The sequence below is a fragment of the Bos indicus genome, chromosome 4 (assembly GCF_029378745.1).
Source record: "Bos indicus isolate NIAB-ARS_2022 breed Sahiwal x Tharparkar chromosome 4, NIAB-ARS_B.indTharparkar_mat_pri_1.0, whole genome shotgun sequence".
NCBI lineage: Eukaryota > Metazoa > Chordata > Mammalia > Artiodactyla > Bovidae > Bos > Bos indicus.
Window position 1 is genome coordinate 44,380,409 of NC_091763.1, and position 17,913 is coordinate 44,398,321.

General features: G+C 36.2%; 1 protein-coding gene across 2 annotated transcripts in view; it reads left to right on the forward strand.

Moving 5' to 3' along the window:
- Positions 1 to 17,913, forward strand: part of FAM185A (family with sequence similarity 185 member A) — a 108,202-nt gene that overhangs the window by 4,657 nt on the left and 85,632 nt on the right. For both annotated transcript variants that reach the window (XR_011566215.1, XM_019958622.2), the window contains exons 2-4: positions 1,325 to 1,434; positions 6,083 to 6,175; positions 11,670 to 11,808. Coding sequence is in view for 1 of the 2 variants with exons in the window: in XM_019958622.2 (XP_019814181.1) it covers positions 1,325 to 1,434; positions 6,083 to 6,175; positions 11,670 to 11,808 (342 nt within the window). In the remaining variant the exon portion in view is untranslated. The remainder of the gene's footprint in view (positions 1 to 1,324; positions 1,435 to 6,082; positions 6,176 to 11,669; positions 11,809 to 17,913) is intronic.

Here is a 17,913-nt window from a genome sequence, read left to right on the forward strand (position 1 = left end):
GTGTTTGGAGCAACATTACTTCGCTGGTCTGGTTTAAGGGAAATCATCAATATTTGAATTAGGTATTAAGTACTGGTGTTTTAAATTTTTATACAGAGACATCTAAGTTTACATATTAAGTTGAGTTTAAGGTTAAAGTTGGGCTTCCCAGGTAGTGCAGTGGTAAAGAATCTCCCTGCCAGTGCAGGAGATGTAAGAGACTTGGGTTTAATCCCTGGGTGGAGAAGATCCCCAGGAGTTGGAAATGGCGGCCCACTCCAATATTCCCGTCTGGAGACTTCCATAGACAGAGAACCTGGTGGCCTGCACTACGTGGGATTGCAAAGAGTCAGAAACGACCCAGTATGTACGCTACAATTTTCTATTTATTGTGGCATTTCCTCACTGTGTGTGGGTTTGTACAGGTGGCTTGTCAAGGTTTCCTGGTTAGGGAAGCTTGTGTCGGTGCTCTGGTGGGTGGAGCTGTATTTCTTCTCTCTCCTTTCGAAGAGTTGGGTTGCTTTTCTGGGTGCCTGATGTCCTCTGCCGGCATTCAGAAGTTGTTTTGTGGAATTTACTCAGCGTTTAAATGTTCTTTTGATGAATTTGTGGGGGAGAAAGTGTTCTCCCCGTCCTACTCCTCCGCCATCTTGGCTCCTCCCCCCACTACAATTTTCTAAACTTTTTTCAGGTATATTACTGTTATCCACAATTTTGAGGTTTTAATATTATTCAGTACTAAATTTTTCAGAGTTGTTCTACTCTTTATTACTTCAGATTACCTTGTGATATAGCTGCATGATAATATGAAGGGTTAGAGGTAGGATTTGAAAACCTTAGTCATAATCATGTACACTGATAAATTTCTCCTACGGTATGCTTTAAATTCGAGGGAGGTTTGAAAACAAATCTTTGCGCTTTAAAAGAGAATAATCTAACTGACTTATCCAGTTCACCATAATGATGTTAAATTGCTGTATTCTTACTCAGATTTGTGTGTGTATTTTCTCAGTGGGAAAGAGGCTTCTATAATCTTTCCCAGGTGTGCCTATAAGAATCTGGAATCTTTGACCTCCTTTGTTTACCTCCTATGTTACTTCCTTTCTTTAGATGATAGAGGCCAACAGAAATAACTGCTTTTTAAAAACTGGTAGAAAAAGGCTTTACATCTGGTCCTGCTGTGGTGGAGGTCCCTTAGCTTTAGAGGGAGATTACTAACAACTATGTTCTTTCCAGAATTCTGTAAAGTCATGAACATGACTGAGGAACTGAATTTCTATGGGATACTTAAATGCTTTGGAGCCATTAGCCATAGTAACTTGGTTTTTCTTTTTTTCATTTGTAGATTTGAATATCCAGTCATCAGGGTCTGGCTGTGTAAAGGTCCAAAATATTGAGTGTGATAATTGCAAAATTGAAACTGAGCAGGGGACTAGCATCTTACAGTCTGTTAAGGTATATTTATTTTTCTGATTTTGTTTTAATATTATTTTTTAAAACACTTTAAACTGTGAACCATGGTATCTAATGAAGGCTGTTATTCTGAACATCATTTACTGAAAATATTGAGTATCATTTATTCATCACTCAGAAATTCCTTGTAAAACTCTTTGTTTTAAAATCAGTTTTGTTATGACACTGTAGAGGTTGTAGCAACTTTGGAGGTTTTCATAATATTACGTTTAGATTTCATTTCAAAGTGTACAGCAAAACTCATAATACATTCTTAGTATTTTTAGATCTTGCCAAGTTTAAGAAATTAAAGAATGATTTTCTTACATTTATTAAGGAGTAAGGAGAAGTCTTTAAACATTATAAATATGCTTAAAATATTAAGTTAATCAAAATTATAATGTACCAGGTAGCCCATTACTTAAGGATTAAGTAGGTATTTCACTAAACAACAAAAGCTTTATTTTGTGCTGTAACACTTTTATATTTAATTTTCTTAAAATCAAATTTGTCTCAGCTCTAAACGATTTCAAACGCATATTGATAAATTTAGCTTATTCTTACTGGTACTTCTTATATTTGCATATTCAAAACTCAATACTTTTGTGAACTTTGTTAGTATTGCTGAAGAGAAGTCAGTCATCTCTGCTTCATAATTGCAAAACATTTTCACTTTTAGTTTTATAAACACTAATTAGAATGATTAATTGGATGCATTAAATTTTTTTTACAGTATTTGTTTTGTTCCAACCACCTTTGTTTACATACCTGCCTTTGTCATCTGTTCACATGTGATCCTTTTCAATACATTTAGTTGCACAAATATCAAAAAAGATTACATACACTTTTGGAAAAATGAGATGGTTCTGGTTCTTGTTGTAAAAGATTGCACAATGCGGTTTTCATGTTGAATGACTAACTGAATGAAAATACCGTGGCTCCTTTTTGTTCTTATAAACGTATTGTTCATTCATCAATGCTTGAATTTCAGAACACTCATCTAGAATATCGTCCCCTGGAGACTCAGAGTCTTAGATTTTCAATTTCACAATCAAACTTAGAAACAACTACACTGCTGTCTTTGTCTTTGCAATCATCTTTTGACTCATCTGAAAATTCTGAAATATCTATTTTGTCAGTTTTTCTTTTTTCTATCTTTATGTGCATAACATGAAAAATGATTTCTCAGCTTTGGCACTATTGACATTTTGGGCTATGATAAATTTTTGTTGTCAGGGGCTGACCTATGCACTCTACGGTGTGTAGCAGTATTCCTAGCTTCTATAAATAAAGTGCTAAGAAACAGTCCTCATTTAGGACAATGAAAAATATCTCCACACATTGTCCTCCTCTGGGGGGCAAAATCACCTTTCGTTAAAAAACACCATTCAAAACTTCCCTCGTAGCTCAGTCTGTAAAGAATCCGCCTGCAATGCAGGAGACCCAGGTTCGATTCTTAGGTTGGGAAGATCCCCTGGAGAAGACAATGGCACCCCATTCCAGTATTCTTTCCTGGGAAATCACATGGACAGATGGGCGGGCTACAGTACATGGGGTTGCAATAGTCGCACATAACTCAGCAACTAAACCACCACCACCAAACACCATCCAAAGCAAGTGTATCATTCTTCTGTTGTCTTATTCTTTTAGTCATTTTCTGTCAGAGTTAGGAATAATTGAAAAATTATATTGAAATAACTACTCAGATAATGAAGTAGCAAAATGTTTTGAGACATATGAAAAATAAGATTACTAAGATCCCATAATGTATTTTAGATTTACAAAGGAGCCCAGTGGACCATTACAGTAATTTTAAGATAGAATAATGCTTATCCGATTTAAAAAATTTGTATATCTTCTACTTATTTTTTTAGGATACCTCTTAAAAAGAATAAAAGTCATGATACATCAGTCCTACAAATAGAATGTGTTAGTTGCTCAGTTGTGTCGTACTCTTTGTGACCCCATGGACTGCAGCCCACCAGGCTCCTCTGTTCATGGAATTCTCCAGGCCAGAATATGGGTTTGGTTGCCATTGCCTTCTCCAGGGGATCTTACCCACCCAGGGATACAACCCAGGTCCCCCTCATTGCAGGCAGATTCTTTACCAACTGAGCCACCAGAGAAGCCCTCAAATAGAATAGTTCAAAAATATTCAAAAATTAAATTTGGGTCCACTGAATTTTAGTGATAGTTAGGAGAATTGAGTTGAGAGAATCATTCTTGAGATCTCAGAATTTAACTGACTTAAGTTCACAAATGGGAACACTTCATAAAATACCTGGTTTAAAGCTTTGAATACGGTATAATATTATTTCTAGTTAGTGATTGCCTTTAATGTAAGTTTCTCTTCCACTCATTTTAAGGATTTGAGATATATTTGATCTATGTAATAAGATGTTTATAGCAATATTAATAGCTACTGGTGGCTCAGTGGTAAAGAATCTGCCTGTTAATGCAGGAGACATGGAAGATATAGATTCCGATCCCTGGGTTGGGAATATCCCCTGGAGGAGGAAATGGCAACCAACTCCAATATTCTTGCCTGGGAAATCTCAAGGACAGAGGAGTCTGGTGGGCTACAGTCCATGGGGTCTCCAAAGAGTCATATACAACTTAGTGACTGAACAACAACAAGCAACAAAACTGTCTACTGAGTTCTTATTATATATCCAGAAACTTAGCTAAGCCTTCATTTATTCCATAAATTGTCTCCTTTTTACCAAGGAAGAAACTGTCAGATACAGAGACCGAGGAACTCATTTAGGTTCCCACAGTTAATACATAGAGCTAAGATTTGAACTTGGGTCTTTCTGCATTCCAAGCTTATGCTGTTTTCACCTTTCTTTATTGTCCAAGCAAAATGTCTAGCAGTAGTACATTTTTTCAGCATAGTTAGGGAATAAATAAGTAAACTTTTCAAGCAATAGTCTCTTACCTCATTGAATGCCACACATTTGCATTTTCTTAAATGCAGTAATAATAGTTTATATTATACTAAATAGCTTCTGACTTAATTAAACATTTTAACTTTCATATTAGTTTTGAGCTTTAGACTTCTTTGAAAATAGGATGATTATTTACTTGGAAAAAATATACATGCATATGAAATTTTGCTTACAATTTCATAAGTTTTGCAGACTCTAGAATCTCATGTGAGTTTGGTTAAGAACTCTTGTTGTTCAGCCCTGTCTGACTCTGTGACCCCATGGACTGCAGCACGCCAGGCCTCCCTGTCCTTCAGTTATTTTGGAGATGTTCTTTTTTAAAGCTCATGAATTACTTGTCTGCTTAATAAAGACTGTATTATTAAATACAGTTGGACTTCTGACTCATGTTTCTATGGGCATGAAGTAGTCTACCATGCTGTAATATGAATGAACTTTTTAAGAGGGGTTCATTTTGCCCTTTTTACTGAATTTTTTGAATTTCATCCCTGGGCTGTTTTATCTAAAGTTTTACTGTTGTTTTTTTTTTTTTCCCTCTGAGTAAGCAACCAGAAGGTATATGATTGTTTTGAACTTTTTCCCCTACTTTTTAGATACTTTTCTGTTGCTGCTGGTTGTGATCTTGATGGGTTTGCTTTTGCTGTCTTTCATTCTCTGATATTTACGTGTTCTTTTTCTCTTTATACTTGTAGTAGAACTGAAGACTTACACAGATATTAAGGTGAAGAAAGATACTCTGAAAAATAGATCGAACCATCTAATAGCTCACACACAACTATGAAAAATAGATCGAACCATCTAATAGCTCACACACAACTATAGTTTAGTTTTCATTTGTGTCCAAGTTTATTTTTCATTTGCGTGGGTGACTCATTTCTATTCAGTTACTGTAGGTTCCTTTCATCTTCTGGCTCTGTCATCTATTAAAGCCTTATTGTAATATACACTCACCTGATGGAAGGGGCAGAGCACAGAGAAGGCACATCAGTTCTTCTAAAAGCACAAGCCTGGGTATTAAACATAGTATTTCCACGTATATTTTATTGGCAAGAACTTAGAAGCACCTAGGTGGTGCTAGTGGTAAAGGACCTCGCCTTCCAGTGCAGGAGGTGTAAGTTTAATTCTGTTAGTTTATAATTTACTGTTTTCCAGTATATCACCTGATAAAGTTGTTTAACCTTTCTGATTCTTGAATTACTTTCTCTGTTAAATGGGGAAACACATAATATGCATCACTCTGAGTTGTGAGAATTAAATGTTAGTTTGTGTAAAGTAGCGAACACTGTTATTGATGCAAAGAGAATGCCAAGTCATAGATGTTACTGTTATTAATAATATGCACATTAATAATGATGAACAGTAACATTGATTATTGTTATCATCTTTATCATTTATGTTTAGTTAGCCAGTCACAGTGATCTTTGATTCCCACCCCTTTCTTCAGTTAAGCTACTGAAACTCCTGAGTATCTTTTTTTCCCTTTAGTCCAAACAGCTTTATTTAATCCCTGTAACAGCAGTTGACATTCTTTTCTCACAGATGTTATTATTCAAAGCAGTACATTTCTATTTCATTCCTAGTTCCTCTGTTACTGCTTTATTATTATTATTTTAAAAGAAATGTATAAAATGTTGAATATTTATTAGTGTAAGTCAAATTTATGCTCTCTTTTTCTATATGTGTATTTTCTATTTGTCTTTCAGAGTCAAAAATTACATGTCCAAACAACAGGAGGCAAAGTGATCTGCCTGGGAACGGTTTATGGAAATATAGATATCCATGCATCAGATAAAAGTGTGAGATTGAAATTTTCATTTTTAATAGTTGTAGTTTTGTCTCAGGTTGGCTCACATAGAGGGTAGATTCTATAAAATTTGTGGTATAACTTCCCCTTTTTAATTCATTTTAGTTTATTAGTAAGTTTAAGTTTGAAATAGAGATGATTAAATATTATACAATTTAATTTTAAATTTGTGTTTTAAAACTTTTGTTATTAGTTCCTTATTTGGAATCAGTAATATCTTTAAATATTTAGTATTTGTTTAAAATTTTTTTTAAGTGAAGTAGAGTTCATTTACAGTATTGTGGTAATTTCTGCTATATAGCAAAGTGATTCAGTTATATACACATATGCATTCTTTTTTGTATTCTTTCCATTATGGTTTATCCCAGGGTGTTGAATATAGTTCACTGTGCTGTACAGTAGGATCTTACTGTTTATCCATTCTATGTGTAATAGTTTGTGTCTAACCCCAAACTCCCAGTGCCTTCTTCCCAAATATTTAATATTTAATTCTGATTCTGAAGAGAGGTTTTTTTTTTGATCATGGGTTAAAATTATTCATTAAGTAATACTATGAAGAAGTGAAGTGAAGTGAAAGTTGCTCAGTTGTGCCCGACTCTTTGTGACCCCCATGGACGATACAGTCCATGGAATTCTCTAGGCCAGAATACTGGAGTGGGTAACCTTTCCCTTCTCCAGGGGATCTTCCCAACCCAGGGATTGAACCCAGGTCTCCCACATTGCGGGCGGATTCTTTTACCAGCTGAGCCACAAGGGAAGCCCCAAGTAGTACTATAATTGGAATTAAATTTTTCTTAGTGTTAGGTTTATTTGAGTATTTTTTTTTACCCAATACCTGTTTATTTTGCTTTTAGGCAATTGAAGGATGAGTTTCAAAACTCAACTTTCTTCAGTATTTTCCACAAGATGGCGCCATTAGATAGAATTACTGTTTTCCAAACGCTTTTATTAGCCATAGGAATTTTCATTTTTATAAGACAGTTTGCATTTTTCATTCAACTTTTGTTGCTTTCTGTGGTTTAACATAGTATTAAGAATAAAGGTATGATTTTGAAGTATAAATTGTCAACAGTTTTTCAGCACAGTCAATAATATATTGAATCTTTTAGAAAGGTGTAAGCCACCTTTTGGGCTTCCCAAGTGACAGTAGTGGTAAAAACCCCGCTGCCAATGCAGGAAACATGAGAGACTCCAGTTTCGTCCCTGGATCAGGAAGATCCCCTGGAGGAGGGCATGGCAACCCACTTCAGTATTCTTGCCTGGAGAACCCCATGCCCCTGCAGGGCATGGCAACCCTCTCCAGTATTCTTGCCAGGAGAGCCTGGTGGTCTGCAATCAGTGGGGTTGCAGAGAGTCAGACATGACTGAAGTGACTTAGCACACAGGCACAAGCCATCTTTTGGGGCTTCCGTGGTGGCTGAGCAGTAAAGAGTCCACTTGCAATACAGGAGACGAAAGAAACGCAGATTCAATTCCTGGGTCAGGAAGATCCCCTGGAATACAAACTGGCAACCCACTCCAGTATTTCGCCTGGAAAATTCCATGGACAGAGGAGCATCGCAAGTTACAGTCCATGGGGTTGCAAAGAGTCAGTCATGACTGAGCACACAAGCCATCTTTTATTTTACACTTAGATAATTTGCATGGCTCTTTCGTCATAAATTTGTTCAGTTCCATACTCAACTATATCCTCAGATGATTGGTAGAGAGGAACTGGAATCCTATATGTAGATTATTGTTGGCATAATTAAACAAGGCAGGTTATCACACTAATTATTATACCTTTTTATTTTTCATAGCCTTTTCCTTAGAACCTGTGGGAGACTGTTTAAACCGAAACATTTAAATGTATCTTTTTAAAAAGTGTTGAAAGACACTGCCTGGCTTTATGTGGCAGTTGTTTTGAGATGGCATTTAGCTTCACCTCTCTGATTGTGGTCTTGGAGGTACAAAAGGGAAATTGGACAACTGCAGTTGTAGAATAGTACACACTGATGTTCAGATGTAACTATCAAAGATTTAAATCATCATAATTATTTACTATTTTTAATATTTTGGCCACTGTTTCCACTCATCATTTATCTTTTCTGTCAACTTTCATGGTCTATTGAATATTCGTTTATTCCTACTTTCTGTTTTTGTTTGTTTGTTTGTTTCCTGCCTAACTGAGTTTTGTGTTGTGCTAACAAATTTATTTTGATATTTCTTTTAGTTTATATTATGCATAATGTTAATTTTTAATACATATTTCTAAGTTTGTGGGGCTTTATATAAAAAATGCTTATAAAATATATTAACTTTTAATATACAGCTTTCATGGAAATGTTTTGGATATTTGAGAGGTAGCATACTGAATTGGTTAAGAGCACAAAATTGAGCATCAGTGTACTTGGGTTTGAATCCTGGCACAGCCACTAACTAAGCTCTTTACTTTCAGATTAGTTATTTAACCTCTATGTATTTTGGTTTTCTGGAAAATGGAATAATAATAACGGTGTTAACTCAGATGGTTGTCATGAGGATTAAATGAGTTAAAACATAATATAGATAAAGTACTTAATACGGTGTCTGGCATAGCTAACTCTGTTGTAGTGTTGATGACAATGATGTTGATAGAGGTAAATGAAACACAGGAAAGATAATTTGACAAGTCCTAAACCTCATGCATTAGAGAAGGAAATGGCAACCCACTCCAGTGTTCTTGCCTGGAGAATCCCAGGGATGGGGGAACCTGGTGGGCTGCCGTCTATGGGGTCACACAGAGTTGGACACGACTGAAGCGACAGTAGCAGCAGCAAACCTCCCAGTTAACTTGACTGAGACTCTTTCATTATTCACAACATAGGGATGGTGATTTTTTTGTTTTTCCTGAAGAAGATTGTGAGAATCAAGTGAGCATAATAAATACTCTGTTGTATTCTATATGTATCATTTTATATGAAATGGCTATTTTTAAATTGTATTGTTAATTTCAGTATCCTAAGTTTGATACAGAGAAGGTAGAAATCCATTTTATCTGATTGTTGAATGAACTGATGATATAGTTATCATTTGACCTTCCTTTCTTAGTTTGGACTACAAGGCCACAATTTTCCCTTAAAACTTCATTTTAATTTGATAATGTTTATTTATAATAACTAGACTTTATGAGAAAAAGTTCTTTTTGTGTAGGAAGGCAGATTAATTTATAGCAATATCTAAGAAAGGTATTTTTGAGTCTGCTTTTTGTTCTTTTTTTAAATAGCTCCTTTTCTCAACAAGCAAGCTGTGCAGTTTAAATGAGTCTATTTTTTACCCTTTGTGCTATTTCCATTAATATAAATCAGACCATCAATATTTAAACTATGGTGCCCTAAGTTTAATTGTTCCAGTTAGTATCTGATACAATGCATTATATATGCCCCTCAGTGAATTTTCTATTTCTTTAAAGTAATTTTATTGATTGATTGGTTAAAATAGTTATATTATTGTGGCGAGAGTTGTATTTTTGCTTGCTTTCATTTGCTTTGAGGATTTTTTTTAGCTTCCTACAGGGTGAAATATTTAGTGTTTAATGAACAAAGTCAATTTTTAGCTTTTTCTAGTAAAAAGCTTTTTCTAGCTTTTTCTAGTAAATTTTAGCTTTTTTAGTAAATTTTTCATATATTTTTTTTAATACATAAGGAATGTCTTAAACGCTTTATTTGATTGTGAGGAGAGTCTAATCAAAAGTTCCTCCTTTGCCAATTCAATTAAGTTTCTAGTATTCTTTCAATATTTATCTTTTGGTATTCCCTAAAACAGCCTCACTGTTTATAAAAAGCTAGAGTATTCATACTTGTCTGCTTTATGGAAATACTCGGAGAATTTGAAGCTATGCATAAAGCAACTTTTCATAAAGAAAGTTTTTAGGTAAAGAATAATTTTTTTAGAAATATTAAACTTTTATTGTTACACTGAAGAATGCAAAGCATGTGTATCCTCACAAATATGAATGTATGTAAAATATCTGTCCTTTGACAGATTTATCGAAACTAGATTTAAAGTAAACCTGTGAATCCATAATTAGTGGAAAAGAAACTGTAGTAGATAAGAAGTAATTGGGTGTATTTAATATATCTAATAAAAGTCCATTAAAAAGGAAAATTTTATACTTCATATCCAGATGGCAAAGTAATTCTAGTGTACTTACCATAACAACCTCTAGGTACTTTTATTTCTCTTTTCATATTTTAGTATTCTTGAAACTCAATTCTTATTAGATAATATTTTGCACTCAACAGTTTTTGAAGGAAGTGTTAAGACTGAATAATACTGATGCCAATGTGTTGAGAAACAAAGATGTTCTGTCTTTAAATACCTCAGTGTAATGCTTGAATCTGACCCTGGGCAAAACTGTGGCATGCCTTCCTGGTGATTTAGTTTTTATGTCAGCAATTTTATATTAGCAATCACTTTATATTTGTAAAATATTTGCTTAAAATACTATAAAGATAATCTGGAGTTCTTAATTAGATATCTTCATTAATTAGATATCTTCATTTTACATTGTGCTCAGTATTTGAGACATAAATGCATACTAAATTTTGTTAGGGAAGCTTAGACATAAATATAAAAGTATTTCCATTTTGCTCAATGTAAAACTACTGACATTCTATGTAAAGGGGAAAAATTCTAGAAATAATAGTTTATTTACTGCATTAACAGATGAGAGGAGAAAAATCATATGATAGTCCAATAAATTCAGATAAGGTATATGCTAAAATTTAAAACCCATTCATGATTTAAACAGCAACAACAACAAAACAGATATGAAATAAAAGGGAACTTCCTTAGTCTTAACAAAAAGGGATCTAGAAGATCTCTATAGCAAACATCATACTTAATGACGCAGTGTTGTAAGCTTTCCCTCTGAGAACAGGAATTAGATAAGGATGCTTACTTGTAACGTCATCACTTCTATTCACTGTTGAATTGAAGGCCTGAGCTGAATAAGCCAAGAAAGAGCAAGAAAAAAAATATGAGGATTGGAAAGGAAGAAATGAAACTATCATTTGTAAACAATATAATTATGCATATAGAAAAATTATTTAAATTCAGGTAAGTTATTAGAATTGAGTTTAGTGAGGTTTGGATTTAAGGTCAAATACAAAAGCCAATTAAGATGAAATGATGTTTAAAAATGCCAAAAAAAAAAAATGCCTTTTATAATGATATTTAGAAAACATAAAATATATGAATAAATTTAACAAAATATGAAGAACTCTACATAGAAGATATAAAACATTATTAGGAAGAAAGTAAAGATCTAAATAAATGAAGGAATATAATGGATCTGTTCCATAGAGAATACACTGTTGCTCATAATCATGTAATTAGAGCTGGGGAGTTGAAGTCAATAAGTTGATTGCATGCTGTACATATTAGTTGCTCACGAATTCTGTTGGTACCATTTTCACTTTTTATTAGCCTTCATTTTATACTGATTTGAATCTTTCTCTTACTAGACTGTGACTGTAGATAAACTACAGGGAAGTTCTGTTAATATATCTACTGAAGATGGTTTGCTGAAAGTCAAGTATCTTTATACAGAATCATCGTTTCTGTCTTCTGCTGCTGGGGATATTACATTAGGAAGTGTTCATGGTAAGATGACAAAGGCCTAATACATCTTAGATATGCCATGTAACAAATTTTAAGAGATGACTCTATTTCTTTGTAGTTGAAGGAGGATCTGCAAATTAGGAAGGTGTCCCTCTAAATAATTACAAACTAATCGTCTTTAAAAACCCACAAAATAAAGTGACTCATAATGTACTGAATTTTATTTTGTCAAGAAATTGAATATCATGTTGTTATACATGAAGCTAAAAATAATTCTGATTTTTAATGCATTTCCTTGTAGAATGGAACAAACAACAAAGAAATGTGTGCAGGACTATTCAGAGGAAAGCATGATGAAGTGAAAGCAGTGTTAAAAAATAAAGATGGGTTCTGAGTGTTTTATGTTATGATAGGAAAGCTAAGGATGAAATAAATTAAACATTTGTTTGAGACATTATAGCAATTCAGTGATACTAATTTTGGCTAAAATACTTTAGTGTGTACTAGCACCAGGTCCTCTCAGTGCCCTGCCATTTTCGGTGTTCTTTAACTAAATACAATCTTACAACTTTCAAAACATGTCTCTGCAGTTAAATAATGTTACTTAGTTAACTTTTGTGTTATTGAAAGAAAAGAAGAGAACATAATGGTGATGTAATATGGCAGCCATGAAATTAAAAGACGCTTACTCCTTGGAAGGAAAGTTATGACCAACCTAGACAGCATATTCAAAAGCAGAGACATTACTTTGCCAACAAAGGTCCATCTAGTTAAGGCTATGGTTTTTCCAGTGGTCATGTATGGATGTGAGAGTTGGACTGTGAAGAAAGCTGAGCTCGGAAGAATTGATGCTTTTGAACTGTGGTGTTGGAGAAGTCTCTTGAGAGTCCCTTGGACTGCAAGGAGACCCAACCAGTCCATTCTAAAGGAGATCGGTCCTGAGTGTTCTTTGGAAGGAATGATGCTAAAGCTGAAAGTCCAGTACTTTGGCCACCTCATGCAAAGAGTTGACTCATTGGAGAAGACCCTGATGCTGGGAGGGATTGGGGGCAGGAGGAGAAGGGAATGACAGGAGGAGAAGGGAATGACAGAAGGGAATGACAGTGGATGGCATCACTGACTTGATGGACGTGAGTCTGAGTGGACTCTGGGAGTTGGTGATGGACAGGGAGGCCTGGTGTGCTGCGATTCATGGGGTGGCAAAGAGTCAGACACAACTGAGCGACTGAACTGAATATGGCAGAGGGCATGTTGGTATTTAGTGTCACTCAGCATGCTTTTTAATTTCCACATAGCGGATGATTTAAGTCCAGGCATGTTTTCTGAAATATATATAGATATTAATAGAATTAAGAATCTCTTATCCTGGCAGGTAGTGTATACACATATGCTGAATGCCTTTAGGACCATTTTCCAGGAGTTATAAACAAACTTTTGCTGTACGTAGTCCATACTCATTTAACTTCTATAGGAAAGCTAAATATTGTTGTCTATATACTTTGGTGAAACTTCCAGATTTTCATAATCAACATGGATTATTAAGTAGTATTAGAAAACCTGACTAGTGCTAACCATGCTGTATAGTAAACTGGCAAGTAGTCTTACAGTTAAAAAGAAAACTAAAAAAATGAGAACTTAAATGCTTGAAATAATTATTGAACCTCAATTTCATAGTTAAACCTTGTCAATAATTCTTGTAGGCTTAAAGCATTATTTGAGACCAGAGTAACTTGTGTCCAGTAGAGCTGAACCTAAATAAAGCAAATAGTTTTCTTACTTATTCATCAGGGTTTTTTTTTTTTTTCACTCAGTTATGCCTTCACTAGTTCTGGTACTTTGTAACTCCATATTTGAACAATGACTTATATGTAAGCATTGCATTTCTAACTGTCAATTGTAACTAAAAGTGCTGTACTTAATATATTAAGTAACTTTTAGTGGAAAAGCAGTTCCTTACCATATTACATATTGATTAACACTCAGAATAGATAAGAACAGCTCTCTTCTCTGCAGTACTTTATATCATGTTTATTCTAAATTCATTAACATTTAATTTTTTTTTTTTTTGCTTTAAGTTAGTCAAGAATTGAACTTGGTACAATTTAACATCAGTAGTTTGCATGATAGTAAAACAAATGTACTTTTTGGAAGCAGTCCTCAAATACTCTGCTGCTGCTGCTGCTAAGTTGCTTCAGTCGTGTCCAACTCTGTGCGACCCCATAGATGGCAGCCCACTAGGCTCCCCCGTCCCTGGGATTCTCCAGGCAAGAACACTGGAGTGGGTTGCTGCCGGGGTCCAGCTCCAGCAGGATCCAGGGGTACCCTCAGGATGACAGCATAGGCGATAAGGAAAGTAATAAGGGAAGAGAAAGAGGCTCGATCTTCCTTGGTTTACACAGAAAGCCAATAAAGCTCTTGTGTTCCAAGGAGTCATCCTGAAAGAAGAGAGAGAGAAAAAGAGAGAAAAGGAAAAAAAGAATGACATGGGGAGACCGAGCTTCGGTGAGCGAGGCCCATAACTTTATTTTCAAAAGGAACTTTTATACCTTGACTTGTACATAGAGGGAAATGAAAGATGCAAAGTCATACAGAGTCAGCCCAAACATTACATCTGTTTTGTCTTTATTGAAACCAGGATTTTTTCTGCATACCTTTTCCATAGACAATGTTGTGTACATTATCTTCTGGCCTTGGAGGCCTGTGGACATTTTATGACTCTTTTTTGATAAAAACTGCTCAACCAGAAAACTTACTTTCCCTTGAAGTGTTTTTTCTTTATATTTCTAATCTGTGTCAGCCTCAGAAAGTGCTAAACAGAGTTACATTCTCACAGAGCAAAGGTGTAGTGGGTCACAACAAAGAAAGAACCAATTAGCTCAAAGTTCTGATGTGGTTAATTCCAAGGCTGCTACTTGTTTTTCTTACATTCCAACTATGTTAACCAATGCACTCCCAGGTGCACAATGGATAAGGGATATGAGCATTGGCTTAACAATGTAATCCTACACCAGCACTACTCTAATAGTTTTTAACTCTTCGAAGAGCTCTGTATTTTTAGAATGTTTTAGGCTTTCCGTGTCTCTCATGTTTGGGAGGCTGTGCACAATCATGTGTGTTAATTGTAAGAGTATGGATAAACCTGTCAGGCAAGCTAGAAAGCCATCAGAGGGGTTTGTACTGAAACACTCCTATCATACCCAGGAGACTTATTAACTAAAGCCCTAGGTTGACTTTTTCCAGAGAAAGGTGGTCGGGGATAGCCCCCTGTTAATGTCAGAAGAGTTGGTGAAAGGCACAAAATAGTAAGACAGACAGATTCTGGTTTTGGGGTAGATGCTCGAGCAGATCCAGGGGGTCCCTTGAGGCCTGATCCGCCTTTGCCTGTCAGGTTCTCTCTGCATGACCTTTGTCATGGGTGGGATCTCCCGTGGTGGCTCCCGGCAGGTTGCCATTTCCTTCTCCAGTGCATGAAAGTGAAAAGTGAAAGTGAAATCACTCAGTTGTGTCCGACTCTTAGTGACCCCATGGACTGCAGCCTACCAGGCTCCTCCATCCATGGGATTTTACAGGCAAGAATTGCTGGAGTGGGGTGCCATTGCCAAAATACTCTAGGTCTCTTGATTAGTTACAGTGGCTGAAATGGAAACAGATGGCTAGAAATAAAAGAGTTCATTCTTTAGCTTTTGTAAAGTGTTTTTTATTTACTGACCTCTACTTTGAAGTCAAATACCTTTTATTGGGTTGTTTAATCAGACTTGCATCCTCTTTCAGACTTTGTCTCTGATGGGATTTTTGAAAGGAGACTATAAGATGGAAATGAAGAGTGTAGCAGATTTACCAGGGAGGCCTCTGGGACCCAATGCCATACTAAGGAAGAAAGCCTAGTTTCCACAGGAGAGATTAAACTTGATGAGTATTTTTAGATTGTGAAGCTGAGATGGTCCTCAGAATTGTTTCACGTTGGGATGAGGGGAGGTGGACCTTTATGTCCCCAGTCCTAAGATGCAGGCTGCCCCAGAAGCAGTATGATGCTGTATCAAAATGACTCTGTTCAGCTAAACCAGTTCCCTAAGCGGACAGACCATTGAGGACTGTCTGCCAGCAGTATTCCCAGTAGATCAGAAAATAAGCCCTTCAGTTACAGAGGGGATTCTGGATGACAACGTACAGCATCCTCTACCTTTATTGATTCACGCAGTACCTTTATTGACCACCTACTATGTGCCAGATTTTCAGGCCCCAGGGGTATGAAGTTGGGCAGGAGATGATCTCTATCTTTAAAGAACTCATAGTCTAGTGGGAGGATTGGGTGTCATCTTTCTTGTTTGTAATATTAGTAGAGCAGAAAGAAGTAGAAGGGAAAATTGATCCAGTTGCCACGGTACAAAAGGTTCCATTTGTACAAAGATTGTACAAATACAAAAGGTTGTTCAACACTGCTTTCTCTATCTAATCCTTGGCTCTCACTCTACTTGGTTTTCCAGTGGTAGTCAGTATAAGAGAGAGAGAGATTTGAAAGAAACCATTTTTGTTTTTCAGTCACACCCAGTGCCTACCTACTTTTTAAGTCACCCTTCAGAGAGGCCCCAGTTTCTTGCCTTTCCCTTCTATGCCACACCTAGTTCCATCCTTGTCTCAAGGGATTATATGCACATGTTCCTTGAGTCTGGAGTGTGAGGATGGGATGGTACAGAAGAGTAGCCAATGTTCTAGCCCTACATCCTAATAAGTTTAAAGATAGAGTCATGACTGTGGGGAGGAAGTCCCTATGTTCTAGCTATTGGAGTTTAGTAGGGAGAGATACCTCCCAAGTGTCACCCTAAGCTGGAACACTAAATATATATTCCAGTGAATTCTTTGTTGTAAGTGGTGATGGTCATATAATGCAAATTAGATCCATATTTTGGTTGTATTTAAATAAACTAGCTTGGGAATCTTTTATGGGATAATAGATTGCTACTTCTAAACATCTTACAGAAAATAAACTCATAAGAATATATATATTCTAAGACCTGCCTGTTCAGGATTTGTTTAGTTTGGCTACTTTTTCATATAGTAGATCTTTGTTTTTTAACTCCAACATACAGATGTTGTAAAAGCCTTTTATACCACAAACATCATAACAATAACTGTCTTCAGATATATGAATTTGGAGCCCTTGTGTCAGTAGGGGTGTGTGTGTGCACTAAATTGCTTCAGTTGTGTCTGAATCTTTGTGACCCTAGGGACCATAGCTTGCCAGACTCTTCTGTCCATGGAATTTTCTAGGCAAGAATATTAGAGTGGGTTTCCTTGCCCTCCTCCTGAGGATCTTCCTGACCCAGGGATCGAACCCATCTCTCTTATGTCTCCTGCATTGGCAGGCAGGTTCTTTACCACTACCACTGCCTGGGGAGCCCATCAGTAGGTGGGTGGCCGTTTGTGTGAAAGTGTGTTTAAACCAAACATTTATTGTGTGCTTCAGTGAGTCTGCTGCTTTTACTTGCTGGATAATTGGCTGTTTACAAATGAAGAATACAAAACTTAGAAATATCTAATTGTTTGCTCTCAGTTATAAGTTAATTAGTGGAAGAGCAAGTATTCAATCCAGATTTCTTGACTTTTAGGGAGATGTTTTAAAACAGTGTTTGTACATAGCCATAGTAAATTTCTTGATTGCAACCCAAATTCTGTCATCACTTTGAGGGCTTCCTGGGTTGCTCTACAGATGCTTCCTCTAGGCAAACAACACTATAACACAGATGCACTGCTTCAGCTAGGTTCTGAATTGTAAACTCCAGTTTCAGAACCATTTATTATTCCTTAAATGAGTTTTTGGTATTCCATAGAGTGTCTGGCTGGAGAAGGCAATGGCGACCCACTCCGGTACTCTTGCCTGGAAAATCCATGGACAGAGGAGCCTGGTAAGCTGCAGTCTGTGGGGTCGTGAAGAGTTGGACACAATTGAGCAACTTCACTTTCACCTTTCACCTTCATGCACTGAAGAAGGAAATGGCAACCCACTCCAGTGTTCTTGCCTGGAGGATTCCAGGGAGAGGGGAGCCTGGTGGGCTGCCGTCTAGGGGGTTGCACAGAGTTGGACACGACTGAATCGACTTAGCAGCAGCAGCAGCAGAGTGTCTGGGTTCAGCTTAGCTCCATGGAGCC